The sequence below is a fragment of the Oncorhynchus clarkii genome, chromosome 12, assembly GCF_045791955.1.
Source record: "Oncorhynchus clarkii lewisi isolate Uvic-CL-2024 chromosome 12, UVic_Ocla_1.0, whole genome shotgun sequence".
NCBI classification, from domain to species: Eukaryota; Metazoa; Chordata; class Actinopteri; order Salmoniformes; family Salmonidae; genus Oncorhynchus; species Oncorhynchus clarkii.
Window position 1 is genome coordinate 95,182,951 of NC_092158.1, and position 23,343 is coordinate 95,206,293.

Consider the following 23,343-nt stretch of genomic DNA (forward strand, 5'->3'; position numbering starts at 1 on the left):
CTCCTGGAACCCAAAATCCACCTGTTTTCAGCCCTTTGAAATACTACAATCAGCTCTCTGACTCATTCAGAAATACTGACTCAGTTACAATCAGCTCTCTGACTCATTCAGAAATACTAACTGTTACAATCAGCTCTCTGACTCATTCAGAAATACTGACTCAGTTACAATCAGCTCTCTGACTCATTCAGAAATACTGACTCAGTTACAATCAGCTCTCTGACTCATTCAGAAATACTAACTGTTACAATCAGCTCTCTGACTCATTCAGAAATACTGACTCAGTTACAATCAGCTCTCTGACTCATTCAGAAATACTGACTCAGTTACAATCAGCTCTCTGACTCATTCAGAAATACTGACTCAGTTACAATCAGCTCTCTGACTCATTCAGAAATACTAACTCAGTTACAATCAGCTCTCTGACTCATTCAGAAACACTAACTGTTACAATCAGCTCTCTGACTCATTCAGAAATACTGACTCAGTTACAATCAGCTCTCTGACTCATTCAGAAATACTGACTCAGTTACAATCAGCTCTCTGACTCATTCAGAAATACTGACTCAGTTACAATCAGCTCTATGACTCATTCAGAAATACTAACTCAGTTACAATCAGCTCTCTGACTCATTCAGAAATACTGACTCAGTTACAATCAGCTCTCTGACTCATTCAGAAATACTAACTCTTCATTGAGTTGCTGACTCAGTTACAATCAGCTCTCTGACTCATTCAGAAATACTAACTCAGTTACAATCAGCTCTCCGACTCATTCAGAAATACTGACTCAGTTACAATCAGCTCTCTGACTCATTCAGAAATACTAACTCAGTTACAATCAGCTCTCTGACTCATTCAGAAATACTAACTCATTTACAATCAGCTCTCTGACTCATTCAGAAATACTGACTCAGTTACAATCAGCTCTCTGACTCATTCAGAAATACTAACTGTTACAATCAGCTCTCTGACTCATTCAGAAATACTGACTCAGTTACAATCAGCTCTCTGACTCATTCAGAAATACTGACTCAGTTACAATCAGCTCTCTGACTCATTCAGAAATACTGACTCAGTTACAATCAGCTCTATGACTCATTCAGAAATACTAACTCAGTTACAATCAGCTCTCTGACTCATTCAGAAATACTGACTCAGTTACAATCAGCTCTCTGACTCATTCAGAAATACTGACTCAGTTACAATCAGCTCTCTGACTCATTCAGAAATACTAACTCAGTTACAATCAGCTCTCTGACTCATTCAGAAATACTAACTCAGTTACAATCAGCTCTCTGACTCATTCAGAAATACTAACTCAGTTACAATCAGCTCTCTGACTCATTCAGAAATACTGACTCATTCAGAAATACTGACTCAGTTACAATCAGCTCTCTGACTCATTCAGAAATACTAACTCAGTTACAATCAGCTCTCTGACTCATTCAGAAATACTAACTCAGTTACAATCAGCTCTCTGACTCATTCAGAAATACTAACTCAGTTACAATCAGCTCTCTGACTCATTCAGAAATACTGACTCAGTTACAATCAGCTCTCTGACTCATTCAGAAATACTGACTCAGTTACAATCAGCTCTCTGACTCATTCAGAAATACTGACTCAGTTACAATCAGCTCTCTGACTCATTCAGAAATACTAACTGTTACAATCAGCTCTCTGACTCATTCAGAAATACTGACTCAGTTACAATCAGCTCTCTGACTCATTCAGAAATACTGACTCAGTTACAATCAGCTCTCTGACTCATTCAGAAATACTGACTCAGTTACAATCAGCTCTCTGACTCATTCAGAAATACTAACTCAGTTACAATCAGCTCTCTGACTCATTCAGAAACACTAACTGTTACAATCAGCTCTCTGACTCATTCAGAAATACTGACTCAGTTACAATCAGCTCTCTGACTCATTCAGAAATACTGACTCAGTTACAATCAGCTCTCTGACTCATTCAGAAATACTGACTCAGTTACAATCAGCTCTATGACTCATTCAGAAATACTAACTCAGTTACAATCAGCTCTCTGACTCATTCAGAAATACTGACTCAGTTACAATCAGCTCTCTGACTCATTCAGAAATACTAACTCTTCATTGAGTTGCTGACTCAGTTACAATCAGCTCTCTGACTCATTCAGAAATACTAACTCAGTTACAATCAGCTCTCCGACTCATTCAGAAATACTGACTCAGTTACAATCAGCTCTCTGACTCATTCAGAAATACTAACTCAGTTACAATCAGCTCTCTGACTCATTCAGAAATACTGACTCAGTTACAATCAGCTCTCTGACTCATTCAGAAATACTAACTCAGTTACAATCAGCTCTCTGACTCATTCAGAAATACTAACTCAGTTACAATCAGCTCTCTGACTCATTCAGAAATACTAACTCAGTTACAATCAGCTCTCTGACTCATTCAGAAATACTGACTCAGTTACAATCAGCTCTCTGACTCATTCAGAAATACTGACTCAGTTACAATCAGCTCTCTGACTCATTCAGAAATACTGACTCAGTTACAATCAGCTCTCTGACTCATTCAGAAATACTGACTCAGTTACAATCAGCTCTCTGACTCATTCAGAAATACTAACTCAGTTACAATCAGCTCTCTGACTCATTCAGAAATACTGACTCAGTTACAATCAGCTCTCTGACTCATTCAGAAATACTAACTGTTACAATCAGCTCTCTGACTCATTCAGAAATACTGACTCAGTTACAATCAGCTCTCTGACTCATTCAGAAATACTGACTCAGTTACAATCAGCTCTCTGACTCATTCAGAAATACTGACTCAGTTACAATCAGCTCTCTGACTCATTCAGAAATACTAACTCAGTTACAATCAGCTCTCTGACTCATTCAGAAATACTGACTCAGTTACAATCAGCTCTCTGACTCATTCAGAAATACTGACTCAGTTACAATCAGCTCTCTGACTCATTCAGAAATACTGACTCAGTTACAATCAGCTCTCTGACTCATTCAGAAATACTGACTCAGTTACAATCAGCTCTCTGACTCATTCAGAAATACTGACTCAGTTACAATCAGCTCTCTGACCCATTCAGAACAACTTCAGTGGCCAGTGTTGTCAGCAGGGTGTGGAGTCCAGTCCAATCAGGAACTAGTAAGAAATAATTCAACTGACTAACAACGTACGTAAACACACACGATTTATTGCTATCCATGCAAACTGAATATTAAATGAATGTGAGGAGAATAAACAGAGTAGAAACATTACATAGTATAGTTATTACAGAAGTTAATATATTTACAGTCCAATGACAGCTGCTGTCATGACACATCTATAGTCATGTCCTCCTCCTCCTCTTCCTCCTCCTCCTCCTCTTCATCCTCATCGAAGTACTTCTCCTCTGCATCTCTGTTGACGATGTCCAGGTTGTCGTAGTCGGGGTTCCCGTCCACTTCACTACAACACAAACAGCTCGTAAAGTAGTTCAGTCTGTCCACTTCACTACACACAGCTAGTACAGTCTGTCCACTACGACACACACAGCTAGTACAGTAGTTCAGTCTGTCCCCTTCACTACACACAGCTAGTACAGTAGTTCAGTCTGTCCACTACAGCACACACAGCTAGTACAGTAGTTCAGTCTGTCCACTTCACTACACACAGCTAGTACAGTAGTTCAGTCTGTCCACTTCACTACAACACAAACAGCTCGTAAAGTAGTTCAGTCTGTCCACTTCACTACAACACAAACAGCTCGTAAAGTAGTTCAGTCTGTCCACTTCACTACAACACAAACAGCTCGTAAAGTAGTTCAGTCTGTCCACTTCACTACAACACACACTGCTAGTACAGTAGTTCAGTCTGTCCACTACAACACACACAGCTAGTACAGTAGTTCAGTCTGTCCACTACACTACAACACACACAGCTAGTACAGTAGTTCAGTCTGTCCACTACAACACACACAGCTAGTACAGTAGTTCAGTCTGTCCACTACACTACAACACACACAGCTAGTACAGTAGTTCAGTCTGTCCACTACAACACACAGCTAGTACAGTAGTTCAGTCTGTCCACTTCACTACACACAGCTAGTACAGTAGTTCAGTCTGTCCACTACACTACAACACACACAGCTAGTACAGTAGTTCAGTCTGTCCACTACAACACACACAGCTAGTACAGTAGTTCAGTCTGTCCACTACAACACACACAGCTAGTACAGTAGTTCAGTCTGTCCACTTCACTACACACAGCTAGTACAGTAGCTCAGTCTGTCCACTACACTACACTACAACACACACAGCTAGTACAGTAGTTCAGTCTGTCCACTACACTACAACACACACAGCTAGTACAGTAGTTCAGTCTGTCCACTACAACACACACAGCTAGTACAGTAGTTCAGTCTGTCCACTACACTACAACACACACAGCTAGTACAGTAGTTCAGTCTGTCCACTACAACACACAGCCAGTACAGTAGTTCAGTCTGTCCACTTCACTACACACAGCTAGTACAGTAGTTCAGTCTGTCCACTACACTACAACACACACAGCTAGTACAGTAGTTCAGTCTGTCCACTACAACACACACAGCTAGTACAGTAGATCAGTCTGTCCACTTCACTACACACAGCTAGTACAGTAGCTCAGTCTGTCCACTACACTACACTACAACACACACAGCTAGTACAGTAGTTCAGTCTGTCCACTACACTACAACACACACAGCTAGTACAGTAGTTCAGTCTGTCCACTACAACACACACAGCTAGTACAGTAGTTCAGTCTGTCCACTACACTACAACACACACAGCTAGTACAGTAGTTCAGTCTGTCCACTACAACACACACAGCTAGTACAGTAGTTCAGTCTGTCCACTACAACACACACAGCTAGTACAGTAGTTCAGTCTGTCCACTACAACACACACAGCTAGTACAGTAGTTCAGTCTGTCCACTACAACACACAGCTAGTACAGTAGTTCAGTCTGTCCACTACACTACAGCACACACAGCTAGTACAGTAGTTCAGTCTGTCCACTACAGCACACACAGCTAGTACAGTAGTTCAGTCTGTCCACTACAACACACACAGCTAGTACAGTAGTTCAGTCTGTCCACTACAACACACACAGCTAGTACAGTAGTTCAGTCTGTCCACTTAGTTGGTCAGCCCGGTTAGTCTCCCCAGTTGGTCAGCCCGGTTAGTCTCCCCAGTTAGTCAGCCCGGTTAGTCTCCCCAGTTAGTCAGCCCGGTTAGTCTCCCCAGTTGGTCAGCCCGGTTAGTCTCCCCAGTTGGTCAGCCTGGTTAGTCTCCCCAGTTGGTCAGCTCGGTTAGTCTCCCCAGTTAGTCTCCTCGGTTAGTCTCCCCAGTTAGTCTCCGAGTTAGTCTCCCCGGTTAGTCTGCCCAGTTAGTCAGCCCGGTTAGTCTCCCCAGTTGGTCAGCCCGGTTAGTCTCCCCAGTTGGTCAGCCAGCTACTAACCTGTAGTTAAAGTCTTTGTCGTGTCCGTCCAGGAAGCGTTGGTACATCTGAGTGATGAACTCGTCCCTGAGCAGAGCTTTCTCCTGGGGTGTTGGCTCATAGCCCTCTGCCCCCAACCCTCCACCTGGAGGCACCACACACACAGTACCGTGAGACACACACACACACACAGTACCGTGAGAAACACACACAGTACCGTGAGACACACACACAGTACCGTGAGACACACATACACACAGTACCGTGAGACACACACACAGTACCGTGAGACACACATACACACAGTACCGTGAGACACACACACACACAGTACCGTGAGAAACACACACAGTACCGTGAGACACACACACACAGTACCGTGAGACACACACACACAGTACCGCGAGACACACACACACACAGTACCGCGAGACACACACACACACAGTACCGCGAGACACACACACACACAGTACCGTGAGACACACACACACACAGTACCGTGAGACACACACACACAGTACCGTGAGACACACACACACAGTACCGCGAGACACACACACACACAGTACCGCGAGACACACACACACACAGTACCGTGAGACACACACACACACAGTACCGTGAGACGTTACGATTCTAACTACATGGCCACATTACATTACGTTGCTATTCTAACTACATGGCCACGTTACGTTACGTTGCTATTCTAACTACATGGCCACATTACGTTGCTCATCTAACTACATGGCCACATTACATTACGTTGCTATTCTAACTACATGGACACATTACATTACGTTGCTATTCTAACTACATGGCCACATTACATTACGTTGCTATTCTAACTACACGGCCACATTACATTACGTTGCTATTCTAACTACACGGCCACATTACGTTGCTATTCTAACTACATGGCCACATTACGTTGCTATTCTAACTACATGGCCACATTACGTTGCTATTCTAACTACATGGCCACATTACATTACGTTGCTATTCTAACTACATGGCCACATTACATTACTATTCTAACTACACGGCCACATTACATTACGTTGCTATTCTAACTACACGGCCACATTACGTTGCTATTCTAACTACATGGCCACATTACATTGCGTTGCTATTCTAACTACATGGCCACATTACATTACGTTGCTATTCTAACTACACGGCCACATTATGTTGCTATTCTAACTACATGGCCACATTACATTACGTTGCTATTCTAACTACATGGCCACATTACATTGCTATTCTAACTACATGGCCACATTACATTACGTTGCTATTCTAACTACATGGCCACATTACATTACGTTGCTATTCTAACTACATGGCCACAGTACATTACTATTCTAACTACAGGGAGTCATAACGTTGCTATTCTAACTACATGGCGTCATAACGTTGCTAATCTAACTACATGGCCACATTACATTATGTTGCTATTCTAACTACATGGCCACATTTCGTTGCTATTCTAACTACATGGCCACATTACATTGCGTTGCTATTCTAACTACATGGCCACATTACATTACGTTGCTATTCTAACTACATGGACACATTACATTACGATTCTAACTACATGGCCACATTACATTACGTTGCTATTCTAACTACATGACCACATTATGTTGCTATTCTAACTACATGGCCACATTACGTTGCTATTCTAACTACATGGCCACATTACGTTGCTATTCTAACTACATGGCCACATTACATTACGATTCTAACTACATGGCCACATTACATTACGTTGCTATTCTAACTACATGGCCACATTACGTTGCTATTCTAACTACATGGCCACATTACATTACGTTGCTATTCTAACTACATGGCCACATTGCGTTGCTATTCTAACTACATGGCCACATTACGTTGCGATTCTAACTACACGGCCACATTACGTTGCTATTCTAACTACATGGCCACATTACATTACGTTGCTATTCTAACTACATGGCCACATTACATTACGTTGCTATTCTAACTACACGGCCACATTACATTACGTTGCTATTCTAACTACATGGCCACATTACATTACGTTGCTATTCTAACTACACGGCCACATTACGTTGCTATTCTAACTACATGGCCACATTACATTACGTTGCTATTCTAACTACATGGCCACATTACATTACGTTGCTATTCTAACTACATGGCCACATTACATTACGTTGCTATTCTAACTACATGGCCACATTACATTACGTTGCTATTCTAACTACACGGCCACATTATGTTGCTATTCTAACTACATGGCCACATTACATTACGTTGCTATTCTAACTACACGGCCACATTATGTTGCTATTCTAACTACATGGCCACATTACATTACGTTGCTATTCTAACTACACGGCCACATTATGTTGCTATTCTAACTACATGGCCACATTACATTACGTTGCTATTCTAACTACACGGCCACATTATGTTGCTATTCTAACTACATGGCCACATTACATTACGTTGCTATTCTAACTACACGGCCACATTATGTTACTATTCTAACTACATGGCCACATTACATTATGTTGCTATTCTAACTACATGGCCACATTACATTACGTTGCTATTCTAACTACATGGCCACATTACATTACGTTGCTATTCTAACTACATGGCCACATTACATTACGTTGCTATTCTAACTACACGGCCACATTATGTTGCTATTCTAACTACATGGCCACATTACATTACGTTGCTATTCTAACTACATGGCCACATTATGTTACTATTCTAACTACATGGCCACATTACATTATGTTGCTATTCTAACTACATGGCCACATTACATTACGTTGCTATTCTAACTACATGGCCACATTACATTACGTTGCTATTCTAACTACATGGCCACATTACATTACGTTGCTATTCTAACTACACGGCCACATTATGTTGCTATTCTAACTACATGGCCACATTACATTACGTTGCTATTCTAACTACATGGCCACATTACATTGCTATTCTAACTACATGGCCACATTACATTGCTATTCTAACTACATGGCCACATTACATTACGTTGCTATTCTAACTACATGGCCACATCGTACAGACTACCTTCTCAAACTGTTAGTCAACTGTAGTGAATGTTGGCAAACTATTTCCCTTGTTGAACGCACGTCTGGTGATGCTGTGTCTTACCCTCCTCCCCCTCCTCCTCCTCCAGTGCGTTCTCCTCCCTGTCCTGCTCCTCCTGCAGCCGGCTCTGGATCAGTCTCTCCTGGTAGGAGGTGAGGAGGAGGTGGGCCAGCCCCCCCTCTGCTCCCCCCGGCCCCCGCTCCTCCCCTGCTCCTCCCTGCATGGCCTCGAGGGAGCGATGTAGCAGCTCCTCCTCTGTCAGGTATTGGCCGATGTATTGCTCATACAGTAGGGGCTCCCGGCTTCTCATCTGGTCCTCACTGAAGTACTGGCCCCCTGGGGGGGGGTTAGAGACATGTTGAAGTACTGGTCCTCTGGGGGGGGGGGTTAGAGACATGTTGAAGTACTGACCCTCTGGGGGGGTTAGAGACATGTTGAAGTACTGACCCTCTGGCGGGGTTAGAGACATGTTGAAGTACTGACCCTCTGGGGGGGAGGGGGGAGAGGTTAGAGACATGTTGAAGTACTGGCCCTCTGGGGGGGTTAGAGACATGTTGAAGTACTGGCCCTCTGGGGGGGGAGGGGTTAGAGACATGTTGAAGTACTGGCCCTCTGGGGGGGGACAGAGAACATCCCTGGTCATCCCTACTGCCTCTGATCTGGAGGACTCACTAAACAGAGAACATCCCTGGTCATCCCTACTGGCTCTAATCAGGAGGACTCACTAAACAGAGAACATCCCTGGTCATCTCTACTGCCTCTGATCTGGAGGACTCACTAAACAGAGAACATCCCTGGTCATCCCTACTGCCTCTGATCTGGAGGACTCACTAAACAGAGAACATCCCTGGTCATCCCTACTGCCTCTGATCTGGAGGACTCACTAAACAGAACACATCCCTGGTCATCCCTACTGCCTCTGATCTGGAGGACTCACTAAACAGAGAACATCCCTGGTCATCCCTACTGCCTCTGATCTGGAGGACTCACTAAACAGAAAACATCCCTGGTCATCCCTACTGCCTCTGATCTGGAGGACTCACTAAACAGAAAACATGTCTCCCCTGGTGCCGTCTGGTTTGTAAATGATGTCTGAGTGTTGGCGTGGGCCCCTGGTGACGTCTGGTTTGTAAATTATGTCTGAGTGTTGGCCCCTGGTGACGTCTGGTTTGTAAATTATGTCTGAGTGTTGGCCCCTGGTGCCGTCTGGTTTGTAAATGATGTCTGAGTGTTGGCCCCTGGTGACGTCTGGTTTGTAAATTATGTCTGAGTGTTGGCGTGGGCCCCTGGTGCCGTCTGATTTGCTTCATAAGGAATTTGAAATGATTTATACTTAAATATATTTTAGCAATTGCATTTACTTTTGATACTTAAGTCTATTTAAAACCAAACACTTTTAGACTTTTACTCAAGTAGTATTTTACTGTGTGACTTTCACTTGAGTCATTTTCTATTAAGGTATCTTTACTTTTACTCAAGTATGAGGATTGGGTCCTTTTTCCACCGCTGATTACCAGTAGCTTTGCAACCCTGGACCTGGGTGAGCATCAGTGTTTGAGTACCAGGGTCTGTGATTGGTGCTGAAGACTGAGTACCAGGGTCTGTGATTGGTGCTGAAGACTGAGTACCAGGGTCTGTGATTGGTGCTGAAGACTGAGTACCAGGGTCTGTGATTGGTGCTGAAGACTGAGTACCAGGGTCTGTGATTGGTGCTGAAGACTGAGTACCAGGGTCTCTGATTGCTTGCTAGGCTCACCCCTCTGCAGCTCTCTGAGGGCAGCGTAGCGTTGGTTGCGTACCCGGGTCCTGTTGGTCCGTCCCGCTGCTCTCCGCCTCACCTCCCGGCAGTAGTACTGCGCCCGGGGGTCAGAAGTCAGATGGCAGAATACTGACAGGTGCTGTGGCTTCAGGTGGGCCTGTGGGAGAGGGTTAGAGGTCAGAGGTGATGGGGGAGCAGGGGTTGGTCATATGTCAGTTTCTATATAATATCAAGTTGTACTCAGGCCAGTTTCAGATACAGAGATACTGTATGAATACAGTAAGTGAATGAGATGGCAAAGCATTTGTGTCTCAAAAACAATAAGTGTAAAGAATGTCTAAAAATATGGATTTCAAAAATACTTAACTTTCTAAGCTTTAATTTAATCAGTGGAGAAAGACCAGCCCAGTTCTGGTTGTCAGGGTTCGAGAAAAGAGGTACCTGGTATCTCTCCAGGAACACCAGGGGCTTGGTCCGGTACTGTCCCAGCAGCTCCTCTCTCCGCTGGGCTACGGTCAGTTCTGCCTCACCTACCTGCTGGCTCTTCACCTGAATACCACTCACAGCCACCACCTCCACCATGGCACACACACCGATGGGATCCGCCTGGGAAAACACACACACACACACACACACTTGTCTTCGCCAATTCCTTGTCATTCGCCGGTTGGTAGCTAGCTAGTTCACACATTAACATCACAGATGGAAGGGGCGTAGTCATCAATATTTTTGGTAACATCTGGTTTATACGTCACTATCTCCCTCCTTGTTGCTGTTTCTCACCTGGTTGTCCTGCGGCTCGTCCTCCTCGGTGTGGGCGGTTTCAGAGCAGCTAGAAGCTGGTCCGGTTCCCCTGGGGTCGGGCTGTGGTTTCCGGGGGTCGGGCTGTGGTCGCCGGGGGTCGGGCTGTCTGCAGGCCACTGGTTCAACGCTGACAGGCGGACTGGGCTCGGGAACAGGGTCGATCTCCCCCCACATGGCTGTGAGCACAATGACGACACCTCTATGGTCTAACTTAACTTACTAGCAATGTTAGCGCGGACGGAAGGTCCCTCTTTCTTGCGAAACGAGACTAATCTGATAAATATTGGTTGAATACAATTTTAGAATTCTCACTGCATTTCAAAGTTTATAAACCTTTTGCATTTCTTGCTATTTCGAAAATGTCGCTTCCTGGTCCGTCGTTGTTGTCAGTCCCCTGATTACCAAGGTACATCGCTCAAGGTTCCTACTTACGGTTCATTATTTTTTCTTTCTTGAACTTTTCCATTTATACAAACATATACGGGAGTTAAATGATACATTTAAAATGTATATTTAACAAAGAACATAACCAAACACACAGGTTGAAGAATATATATTTGAACAAACGTCAGATCTTATACTGTATACAAAACATTAAATTATACATGTCATATCAGCAATGAGATTCAGGACATGTTTGTTTTTAACAAATGTCTATGTGTAGTGTATGCTAAGGCGTTTCTCATGAACCCTCCATTATGATTTGCACCAGTTCTTCTCCAGAATAAAGACAAGTTGGAACTCAACTTTATTTTCAATTTAGTTTCTTTAATAGAATCTTATTTACACAGTATTTTGTCATTAATGTTTAGTAGCCAGGAAGTTACAATACTCTGCTTCCATCTTTACACAACGAACAACCTCTCCACTGTTACCAACACACTCATACTGCAGTACTGGGAGCCGTGGTCCTGTAGCCCACTGAGCTAAAGGCATCAGGTCTCAGGTCAGAGATCACTCATACTGCAGTACTGGGAGCCGTGGTCCTGTAGCCCACTGAGCTAAAGGCATCAGGTCTCAGGTCAGAGATCACTCATACTGCAGTACTGGGAGCCGCGGTCCTGTAGCCCACTGAGCTAAAGCCTCAAGGCATCAGGTCAGAGGTCACTCATCATGCGAGTGCAGTCATCTGTTATGTTCCACCAACGTCCAGTCTTCGTCATATTTGACCTTCAACATTTAGTTTGATTTAATTTGTTTCTATGGAGGTTTAACGACGGTTGGGATTCACTCATTCAGGGAGAGAAATAAACAGAAAAGTAACCATAGTAACCAATCCCCAACCTTATGTCTGTGTTCAGGAGAGGGGGAGGGAGGGAGGGGGAGGGACACAGATGTAGAGATGTGAAGTTTGGAGAGAGAGAGGGATGGAGGTAGGAAGAGACACAGGTGGAGAGAGAGAGGGATGGAGGTAGGGAGGGATACAAAGATGGAGAAAGAGAGGGATGGAGGTAGGGAGGGACAGGTGGAGAGAGAGAGGGATGGAGGTAGGAAGAGACACAGGTGGAGAGAGAGAGCGATGGAGGTAGGGAGGGACAGGTGGAGAGAGAGAGGGATGGAGGTAGGGAGGGACACAGAGATGGAGAGAGAGGGATGGAGGTAGGGAGAGACAGGTGGAGAGAGAGAGGGATGGAGGTAGGGAGGGACACAGGTGGAGAGAGAGGGGGATGGAGGTAGGGAGGGACACAAAGATGGAGCGAGAGAGGGATGGAGGTAGGGGAGGGACACAGAGATGGAGAGAGCGGTGAAGTTTGGGGGTTTATTGCATATTTCAGACAGGTGTGGGGATGAGACAGGCTGGGGAGTGAGGCAGGTTAGATTATTGTGGAGCTCACAGCCAGTCTGTTTGTCAGACCCAGATGAACCCTAACAAGGATGAGGGAGGATGAGAGGAAAGAAGGAGAGAGGGTTAACCTAGGGTTAATATGGGGTCTGAAGAGGAGTGGAGGAGGGATGAGAGGAGAGAGGGATGAGAGGAGGAGAGAGGGTTAATGGCTGTGAGTGGAGGAGAGGGAGAGAGGGAGGAGAGAAGGAGGGATGAGAGGAGGATAGAGGGAGGGAGGGAGGGATGAGAGAAGGAGGGATGAGAGAGGGTTAATGGCTGTGAGTGGAGGAGAGGGAGAGAGGGATGAGAGGAGAGAGGGAGGGATGAGAGGACAGAATGAGGGATGTGAGGAGAGAAGGAGGGAGGAGAGGAGAGAAGGAGGGATAAGAGGAGAGAAGGAGGGATGAGAGGACAGAATGAGGGATGTGAGGAGAGAGAGGGAGGAGAGAAGGAGGAGGAGAGAGAGGGAGGAGAGGAGAGAAGGAGGGATGAGATGAGAGGAGGGATGAGAGGAGAGAAGGAAAGATGAGAGGAGAGGGAGGAGAAGTGGAGAGATGAGAGGAGGGGGATGAGGAGAGAGGAAGACAAAAGAAGGAGGGATGAGAGGAGGGGTTAGGGGGTCCGTCTCTGTAGAGTAGCAGCAGGTCAGTATCATCATCATCACAGTAAATAAATAAAATAATAATCAGAGAGACATACAGGATTAATACCATTATACAGAGGACCAGGTGCTATGCACACACACACACACACACGCACGCACGCACGCACGCACGCACGCACGCACGCACACGCACACGCACACGCGCACGCACACACACACACACACAACAGTGGTTAAACATGAAGCATGAACATTAATCAATCTGCTTTCTGATTGGAGGATTTCAGCTCAGATGGTCTCTGATTGGCTTATTCTGTACAGAGACTGCGTGTGATTGGAGACAGAATCAAAGTCATTGGTTGTTCTGAAGAGTGACATCATAGCTCGATAAAACTGAAGGATAAAAATGTTTCTTCAAAATCTGAAAAACCTCTAAAATACAGGAACCGATGATATCCCCGGATCATGCAACCATGGTAACAAACCTGGCCGTGACCCATGATGACAGTTCCCCTGGAGATCAGTCTGGTCGGGATGGGAGAGGCTAGGTGGTATTGTCCTGTGATTGGTCAATAGTAGTTCTGTAGGGGCGGGGGGTTATTGCAGGGTGACGTGTGTGTGTGTGTTTCACTCCACAGCGAAGCCGCAAGTTTCCTCCACGGCCGTCAGCAGTTTCTCATAAAGTTTCTCGTACGACTCGTAGGGAGGGATATCTATTCTGTTAAAACTAAAGGAGGAGAAGGAGAGAGTGAGATCGGGAAAGGGGGAGGGAGGGAGGGAGGGAGGGAGGGAGGGAGGGAGGGAGGGAGGGAGGGAGGAAGAGAGAGATTAATATCCAGACAGTGATGTTCAGTGCCTTCAGAATGTATTCACACCCCTCGACTTTTTCCACATTTTCTGTTACAGCCTGAATTTAAAATGGATCCATTTTAGATGTTGTTTAGGCCAGTGACACACAAATACCCCATAATGTCAAAAGTGGAATTATGTTTTTAGAAATGTGTACAAATCAATAAAAAATGAAAAGCTGAGATGTCTTGAGTCAATAACTATTCAACCCCTTTGGTCAGTCTAAATACGTTCAGGAGTGAAAATCTACTTAACACATTAGTCCCATAGTCAGGTTATACCTGTTAGTGGCGCTAGCGGAGTCCCATGGTCAGGTTATACCTGTTAGTGGCGCTAGCGGAGTCCCATAGTCAGGTTATACCTGTTAGTGGCGCTAGCGGAGTCCCACGGTCAGGTTATACCTGTTAGTGGCGCTAGCGGAGTCCCATAGTCAGGTTATACCTGTTAGTGGCGCTAGCGGAGTCACATAGTCAGGTTATACCTGTTAGTGGCGCTAGCGGAGTCCCATAGTCAGGTTATACCTGTTAGTGGCGCTAGCGGAGTCCCATAGTCAGGTTATACCTGTTAGTGGCGCTAGCGGAGTCCCATGGACTCACTCTGGTTATACCTGTTAGTGGCGCTAGCGGAGTCCCATGGTCAAGTTATACCTGTTAGTGGCGCTAGCGGAGTCCCATAGTCAGGTTATACCTGTTAGTGGCGCTAGCGGAGTCCCATAGTCAGGTTATACCTGTTAGTGGCGCTAGCGGAGTCCCATAGTCAGGTTATACCTGTTAGTGGCGCTAGCGGAGTCCCATAGTCAGGTTATACCTGTTAGTGGCGCTAGCGGAGTCCCATAGTCAGGTTATACCTGTTAGTGGAGATAGCGGAGTCCCATAGTCAGGTTATACCTGTTAGTGGCGCTAGCGGAGTCCCATGGACTCACTCAGGTTATACCTGTTAGTGACGCTAGCGGAGTCCCATAATCAGGTTATACCTGTTAGTGGCGCTAGCGGAGTCCCATTGTCAGGTTATACCTGTTAGTGGTGCTAGCGGAGTCCCATAGTCAGGTTATACCTGTTAGTGGCGCTAGCGGAGTCACATGGACTCACTCAGGTTATACCTGTTAGTGGCGCTAGCGGAGTCCCATGGACTCAATCAGGTTATACCTGTTAGTGGCGCTAGCGGAGTCCCATGGACTCACTCAGGTTAAACCTGTTAGTGGCGCTAGCGGAGTCCCATAGTCAGGTTATACCTGTTAGTGGCGCTAGCGGAGTCCCATAGTCAGGTTATATCTGTTAGTGGCGCTAGCGGCGTCCCATGGACTCACTCAGGTTATACCTGTTAGTGGCGCTAGCGGAGTCCCATGGACTCACTCAGGTTAAACATGTTAGTGGCGCTAGCGGAGTCCCATAGTCAGGTTATACCTGTTAGTGGCGCTAGCGGAGTCCCATAGTCAGGTTATACCTGTTAGTGGAGCTAGCGGAGTCCCATGGACTCACTCAGGTTATACCTGTTAGTGGCGCTAGCGGAGTCCCATGGACTCACTCAGGTTATACCTGTTAGTGGCGCTAGCGGAGTCCCATGGACTCACTCAGGTTATACCTGTTAGTGGCGCTAGCGGAGTCCCATGGACTCACTCAGGTTAAATCTGTTGGTGGCGCTAGCGGAGTCCCATGGACTCACTCAGGTTATACATGTTAGTGGCGCTAGCGGAGTCCCATAGTCAGGTTATACCTGTTAGTGGAGCTAGCGGAGTCCCATGGACTCACTCAGGTTATACCTGTTAGTGGCGCTAGCGGAGTCCCGTCCCATAGTCAGGTTATACCTGTTAGTGGCGCTTGCGGAGTCCCATAGTCAGGTTATACCTGTTAGTGGAGCTAGCGGAGTCCCATGGACTCACTCAGGATATACCTGTTAGTGGCGCTAGCGGAGTCCCATAGTCAGGTTATACCTGTTAGTGGCGCTAGCGGAGTCCCATGGACTCACTCTGGTTATACCTGTTAGTGGCGCTAGCGGAGTCCCATGGACTCACTCAGGTTAAACCTGTTAGTGGCGCTAGCGGAGTCCCATAGTCAGGTTATACCTGTTAGTGGCGCTAGCGGAGTCCCATAGTCAGGTTATACCTGTTAGTGGAGCTAGCGGAGTCCCATGGACTCACTCAGGTTATACCTGTTAGTGGCGCTAGCGGAGTCCCATGGACTCACTCAGGTTATACCTGTTAGTGGCGCTAGCGGAGTCCCATGGACTCACTCAGGTTATACCTGTTAGTGGCGCTAGCGGAGTCCCATGGACTCACTCAGGTTAAATCTGTTGGTGGCGCTAGCGGAGTCCCATGGACTCACTCAGGTTATACATGTTAGTGGCGCTAGCGGAGTCCCATAGTCAGGTTATACCTGTTAGTGGAGCTAGCGGAGTCCCATGGACTCACTCAGGTTATACCTGTTAGTGGCGCTAGCGGAGTCCCGTCCCATAGTCAGGTTATACCTGTTAGTGGCGCTTGCGGAGTCCCATAGTCAGGTTATACCTGTTAGTGGAGCTAGCGGAGTCCCATGGACTCACTCAGGATATACCTGTTAGTGGCGCTAGCGGAGTCCCATAGTCAGGTTATACCTGTTAGTGGCGCTAGCGGAGTCCCATGGACTCACTCTGGTTATACCTGTTAGTGGCGCTAGCGGAGTCCCATGGACTCACTCAGGTTATACCTGTTAGTGGCGCTAGCGGAGTCCCATAGTCAGGTTATACCTGTTAGTGGCGCTAGCGGAGTCCCATAGTCAGGTTATACCTGTTAGTGGCGCTAGCGGAGTCCCATAGTCAGGTTATACCTGTTAGTGGAGATAGCGGAGTCCCATAGTCAGGTTATACCTGTTAGTGGCGCTAGCGGAGTCCCATGGACTCACTCAGGTTATACCTGTTAGTGACGCTAGCGGAGTCCCATAATCAGGTTATACCTGTTAGTGGCGCTAGCGGAGTCCCATTGTCAGGTTATACCTGTTAGTGGTGCTAGCGGAGTCCCATAGTCAGGTTATACCTGTTAGTGGAGCTAGCGGAGTCCCATGGACTCACTCAGGTTATACCTGTTAGTGGCGCTAGCGGAGTCCCATAGTCAGGTTATACCTGTTAGTGGAGATAGCGGAGTCCCATAGTCAGGTTATACCTGTTAGTGGCGCTAGCGGAGTCCCATGGACTCACTCAGGTTATACCTGTTAGTGACGCTAGCGGAGTCCCATAATCAGGTTATACCTGTTAGTGGCGCTAGCGGAGTCCCATTGTCAGGTTATACCTGTTAGTGGTGCTAGCGGAGTCCCATAGTCAGGTTATACCTGTTAGTGGAGCTAGCGGAGTCCCATGGACTCACTCAGGTTATACCTGTTAGTGGCGCTAGCGGAGTCCCATAGTCAGGTTATACCTGTTAGTGGTGCTAGCGGAGTCCCATAGTCAGGTTATACCTGTTAGTGGTGCTAGCGGAGTCCCATAGTCAGGTTATACCTGTTAGTGGCGCTAGCGGAGTCACATGGACTCACTCAGGTTATACCTGTTAGTGGCGCTAGCGGAGTCCCATGGACTCACTCAGGTTAAACTTGTTAGTGGCGCTAGCGGAGTCCCATGGACTCACTCAGGTTATACCTGTTAGTGGCGCTAGCGGAGTCCCATCGACTCACTCAGGTTAAACCTGTTAGTGGCGCTAGCGGAGTCCCATAGTCAGGTTATACCTGTTAGTGGCGCTAGCGGAGTCCCATAGTCAGGTTATATCTGTTAGTGGCGCTAGCGGAGTCCCATGGACTCACTCAGGTTATACCTGTTAGTGGCGCTAGCGGAGTCCCATGGACTCACTCAGGTTAAACCTGTTAGTGGCGCTAGCGGAGTCCCATGGACTCACTCAGGTTATACCTGTTAGTGGCGCTAGCGGAGTCCCATAGTCAGGTTATACCTGTTAGTGGCGCTAGCGGAGTCCCATGGACTCACTCTGGTTATACCTGTTAGTGGCGCTAGCGGAGTCCCATGGACTCACTCAGGTTATACCTGTTAGTGGCGCTAGCGGAGTCCAATGGACTCACTCAGGTTATACCTGTTAGTGGCGCTAGCGGAGTCCTATAGTCAGGTTATACCTGTTAGTGGAGCTAGCGGAGTCCCATGGACTCACTCAGGTTATACCTGTTAGTGGCGCTAGCGGAGTCCCATGGTCAGGTTATACCTGTTAGTGGCGCTAGCGGAGTCCCATAGTCAGGTTATACCTGTTAGTGGCGCTAGCGGAGTCCCATGGACTCACTCTGGTTATACCTGTTAGTGGCGCTAGCGGAGTCCCATGGACTCACTCAGGTTATACCTGTTAGTGGCGCTAGCGGAGTCCCATGGACTCACTCAGGTTATGGAGTCCCATAGTCAGGTTATACCTGTTAGTGGAGCTAGCGGAGTCCCATAGTCAGGTTATACCTGTTAGTGGCGCTAGCGGAGTCCCATGGACTCACTCTGGTTATACCTGTTAGTGGCGCTAGCGGAGTCCCATGGACTCACTCAGGTTATACCTGTTAGTGGCGCTAGCGGAGTCCCATGGACTCACTCAGGTTATGGAGTCCCATAGTCAGGTTATACCTGTTAGTGGAGCTAGCGGAGTCCCATAGTCAGGTTATACCTGTTAGTGGCGCTAGCGGAGTCACATAGTCAGGTTATACCTGTTAGTGGCGCTAGCGGAGTCCCATAGTCAGGTTATACCTGTTAGTGGCACTAGCGGAGTCCCATAGTCAGGTTATACCTGTTAGTGGCGCTAGCGGAGTCCCATAGTCAGGTTATACCTGTTAGTGGCGCTAGCGGAGTCCCATAGTCAGGTTATACCTGTTAGTGGTGCTAGCGGAGTCCCATGGACTCACTCTGGTTATACCTGTTAGTGGCGCTAGCGGAGTCCCATGGTCAGGTTATGCCTGTTAGTGGCGCTAGCGGAGTCCCATAGTCAGGTTATACCTGTTAGTGGCGCTAGCGGAGTCACATAGTCAGGTTATACATGTTAGTGGCGCTAGCGGAGTCCCATGGTCAGGTTATACCTGTTAGTGGCGCTAGCGGAGTCCCATGGACTCACTCAGGTTATACCTGTTAGTGGTGCTAGCGGAGTCCCATGGACTCACTCAGGTTATACCTGTTAGTGGCGCTAGCGGAGTCCCATGGACTCACTCAGGTTATACCTGTTAGTGGAGCTAGCGGAGTCCCATAGTCAGGTTATACCTGTTAGTGGCGCTAGCGGAGTCCCATAGTCAGGTTATACCTGTTAGTGGAGCTAGCGGAGTCCCATAGTCAGGTTATACCTGTTAGTGGCGCTAGCGGAGTCCCATGGACTCACTCTGTGTGCAAAAATAATGTATATATATAGTGTTTTACAATGACTACCTCATCTCTGTACCCCACACCTACAATGATTACCTCATCTCTGTACCCGACACATACAATGACTACCTCATCTCTGTACCCCACACATACAATGACTACCTCATCTCTGTACCCCACACATACAATGACTACCTCATCTCTGTACCCCACACATACAATTATCTGTAAGGTCCCTCCGGTTGAGCAGTGAATTTCAAACAAAGAATCAAACCTTTGATCATGGTGAAGTTATTAATTACACTTCGGATGGTGTATCAATACACCCAGTCACTACAATGATAATGCTCCTAACTCAGTTGCCAGAGAGGATGGAAACCGCTCAGGGATTTCATTATGAAGCCAATGGTGATTTTAAAACAGTTACAGAGTTTAATTGGCTGTGAGACGAGGGAACTGAGGATCAAATCAAAGTGTATTTGTCACGTGACCCGAATACAACAGGTGTTTACAGTGAAATGTAAACAATAGATAAGTAAAGAAATAAAAAACTGTAAAATAACAGTGAAAATAACAGTAGCTTTATACAGGGGGTACCGGTACAGAGTCAATGTGGAGGCTATATACAGGGGGTACCGGTACAGAGTCAATGTGGAGGCAATATACAGGGGTTACCGGTACAGAGTCAATGTGCAGGCTATATACAGTGGGTACAGAGTCCATGTGGAGGCTATATACAGGGGGTACCAGTACAGAGTCCATGTGGAGGCTATATACAGGGGGTACAGAGTCAATGTGGAGGCTATATACAGGGGGTACAGAGTCAATGTGGAGACTATATACAGGGGGTACCAGTACAGAGTCAATGTGGAGGCTATATACAGGGGGTACCAGTACAGAGTCCATGTGGAGGCTATATACAGGGGGTACCGGTACAGAGTCAATGTGGAGACTATATACAGGGTATTACGGTACAGAGTCAATGTGGAGGCTATATACAGGGGGTACCGGTACAGAGTCAATGTGCAGGCTATATACAGGGGGTACCAGTACAGAGTCAATGTGGAGACTATATACAGGGTATTACGGTACAGAGTCAATGTGCAGGCTAATTGAGGTAATATGTACATCTAGGTAGAGTTAAAGTGACTATGTATTGATGATAATCAGAAAGTAGCAGCAGTATAACAGAGGGGGTAGGATGGATCAACAACATTGTAGTTAGTCCACAATACTAACCCAAATGACAGCGTGAAAAGGAAGCCTGTACAGAACAACATATTCCACAACATGAAGTTCTTATGGCTAGGGGTTCCGCTAGCGCCACTAACAGGTTAATTATGGCTAGGGGTTCCGCTAGCGCCACTAACAGGTTAATTATGGCTAGGGGTTCCGCTAGCGCCACTAACAGGTTAATTATGGCTAGGGGTTCCGCTAGCGCCACTAACAGGTTAATTATGGCTAGGGGTTCCGCTAGCGCCACTAACAGGTTAATTATGGCTAGGGGTTCCGCTAACAGGTTAATTATGGCTAGGGGTTCCGCTAGCGCCACTAACAGGTTAATTATGGCTAGGGGTTCCGCTAACAGGTTAAGGCACTAAATTAAAACTTCAAAAATGTGGCAAAGAAATTAACTTTATGTCCTGAATACAAAGTGTTATTTTTGGGGCAAATCCAACACATCACTGAGTACCACTCTTCATAATTTCAAGCATGGTGGTGGCTGCATCATGTAATGGGTATGCTTGTCATCGGCAAGGACTAGGGAGTTTTTTAAGGATAAAAATAAACTGAAGCACAGACAAAATCCCAGAGGAAAACCTGGTTCAGTCTGCTTCCCAACAGATACTGGGAAACAAATTCACCTTTCAGCAGGACAATAACCTACAACTCAAGGCCAAATATACACTGGAGTTGTTTACCAAGACGACATTGAATGTTCCTGAGTGGCCGAGTTACAGTTTGGACTTACATCGGCATGAAAATCTATTGCAACATTTGAAAATGGCTGTCTAGCAATGATCAACAACCAACTTGACAGAACTTGGAGTTTAAAAAATAATACATGTGCAAATATTGTACAATCCAGGTGTGTAAAGCTCTTAGAGACTTACCCAGAAAGCTTACCCAGAATGCTTACCCAGAATGCTTAGCCAGAATGCTTACCCAGAATGCTTACCCAGAATGCTTACCCAGAATGCTTACCCAGAAAGCTTAGCCAGAAAGACTCACAGCTGTAATCGCTGCCAAAGATGATTCTAACATCTTAGATTCTAACTCAGGGGTGTGAATACTTCTGTAAATGAGATATTTCTGTATTTTATGTTCAATACATTTGAAAGGGGTACTGCGTGTAGATGGGTGATGATAACGTATATTTTAATCCATTTTGAATTCAGGCTGTAACACAACAAAATGTGGAATAAGTCAAGGGGTGTCAATACTTTCTGAAGATACTGTCAGAGTTACATGTTAAAGCAGGGGGGTGTCAATACTTTCTGAAGATACTGTCAGAGTTACATGTTAAAGCAGGGGGGTGTCAATACTTTCTGAAGATACTGTCAGAGTTACATGTTAAAGCAGGGGGGTGTCAATACTTTCTGAAGATACTGTCAGAGTTACATGTTAAAGCAGGGGGGTGTCAATACTTTCTGAAGATAGTGTATATCCATATGTCAGAGTGTGGATGGCTGTTAGCAAGCTGGGAAGAGTAAAGAGACCAGGGTTGGCGTCATGGGTGGACGTTAGGGGGCCTGGTCTGCTCTACCGTACCTCCTTGCCAGTCCAAATAAAATATTTATCATTTATTCGACCGAGACGCACGGCGACAGAAAGATGCATCCATTTCAGATAAAGCATGCGAGGGTTAGGGGTTGGGGTTAGGGGTTAGGGTTAGGGGTTAGGGGTTAGACCATGTATCTGATGCTGTCTCAGTATGTGTAGACCATGTATCTGATGCTGTCTCAGTATGTGTAGACCATGTATCTGATGCTGTCTCAGTATGTGTAGACCATGTATCTGATGCTGTCTCAGTATGTGGAGACCATGTATCTGATGCTGTCTCAGTATGTGGAGACCATGTATCTGATGCTGTCTCAGTATGTGGAGACCATGTATCTGATGCTGTCTCAGTATGTGGAGACCATGTATCTGATGCTGTCTCAGTATGTGGAGACCATGTATCTGATGCTGTCTCAGTATGTGGAGACCATGTATCTGATGCTGTCTCAGTATGTGGAGACCATGTATCTGATGCTGTCTCAGTATGTGTAGACCATGTATCTGATGCTGTCTCAGTATGTGGAGACCATGTATCTGATGCTGTCTCAGTATGTGGAGACCATGTATCTGATGCTGTCTCAGTATGTGGAGACCATGTATCTGATGCTGTCTCAGTATGTGGAGACCATGTATCTGATGCTGTCTCAGTATGTGGAGACCATGTATCTGATGCTGTCTCAGTATGTGGAGACCATGTATCTGATGCTGTCTCAGTATGTGGAGACCATGTATCTGATGCTGTCTCAGTATGTGGAGACCATGTATCTGATGCTGTCTCAGTATGTGGAGACCATGTATCTGATGCTGTCTCAGTATGTGGAGACCATGT

The 23,343-nt window shown here is 46.1% G+C and overlaps 2 protein-coding genes across 4 annotated transcripts in view; both read right to left on the reverse strand.

Annotated features, from left to right (window-relative positions):
• Nucleotides 1-3,193: 3,193 nt before the first annotated feature.
• LOC139422382 (coiled-coil domain-containing protein 97-like) lies at nucleotides 3,194-11,519 on the reverse strand. The gene is made up of 6 exons (XM_071173587.1): nucleotides 11,143-11,519; nucleotides 10,801-10,965; nucleotides 10,357-10,516; nucleotides 8,664-8,936; nucleotides 5,502-5,625; nucleotides 3,194-3,467 (listed from the first exon to the last, which is right to left on the reverse strand). The coding sequence occupies exons 1-6, from the start codon at nucleotides 11,335-11,337 to the stop codon at nucleotides 3,332-3,334; spliced, it is 1,053 nt and encodes a 350-aa protein (XP_071029688.1). The 5' UTR covers nucleotides 11,338-11,519; the 3' UTR covers nucleotides 3,194-3,331.
• A 2,283-nt stretch (nucleotides 11,520-13,802) lies between these two features.
• The window catches only part of LOC139421689 (E3 ubiquitin-protein ligase SMURF1-like), a 52,066-nt gene continuing 42,525 nt past the window's right edge, over nucleotides 13,803-23,343 (reverse strand). For all 3 annotated transcript variants that reach the window (XM_071172786.1, XM_071172785.1, XM_071172783.1), the window contains exon 17: nucleotides 13,803-14,319. In XM_071172786.1, coding sequence (XP_071028887.1) covers nucleotides 14,220-14,319 — 100 coding nt within the window. In that variant the 3' untranslated portion in view covers nucleotides 13,803-14,219. The remainder of the gene's footprint in view (nucleotides 14,320-23,343) is intronic.

Coding starts and splice junctions, on each gene's coding strand:
- LOC139422382 (XM_071173587.1), bottom strand. CDS start 11,337: ATGTGGGGGGAGATCGACCCTGTTCCCGAGCCCAGTCCGCCTGTCAGC. Junction 8,937..10,356: donor CCTCAGAGAGCTGCAGAGGG/GTGAGCCTAGCA, acceptor ACCCCCCCCCAG/GGGGCCAGTACTTCAGTGAG. Junction 3,468..5,501: donor GACAAAGACTTTAACTACAG/GTTAGTAGCTGG, acceptor TTTGTGTTGTAG/TGAAGTGGACGGGAACCCCG.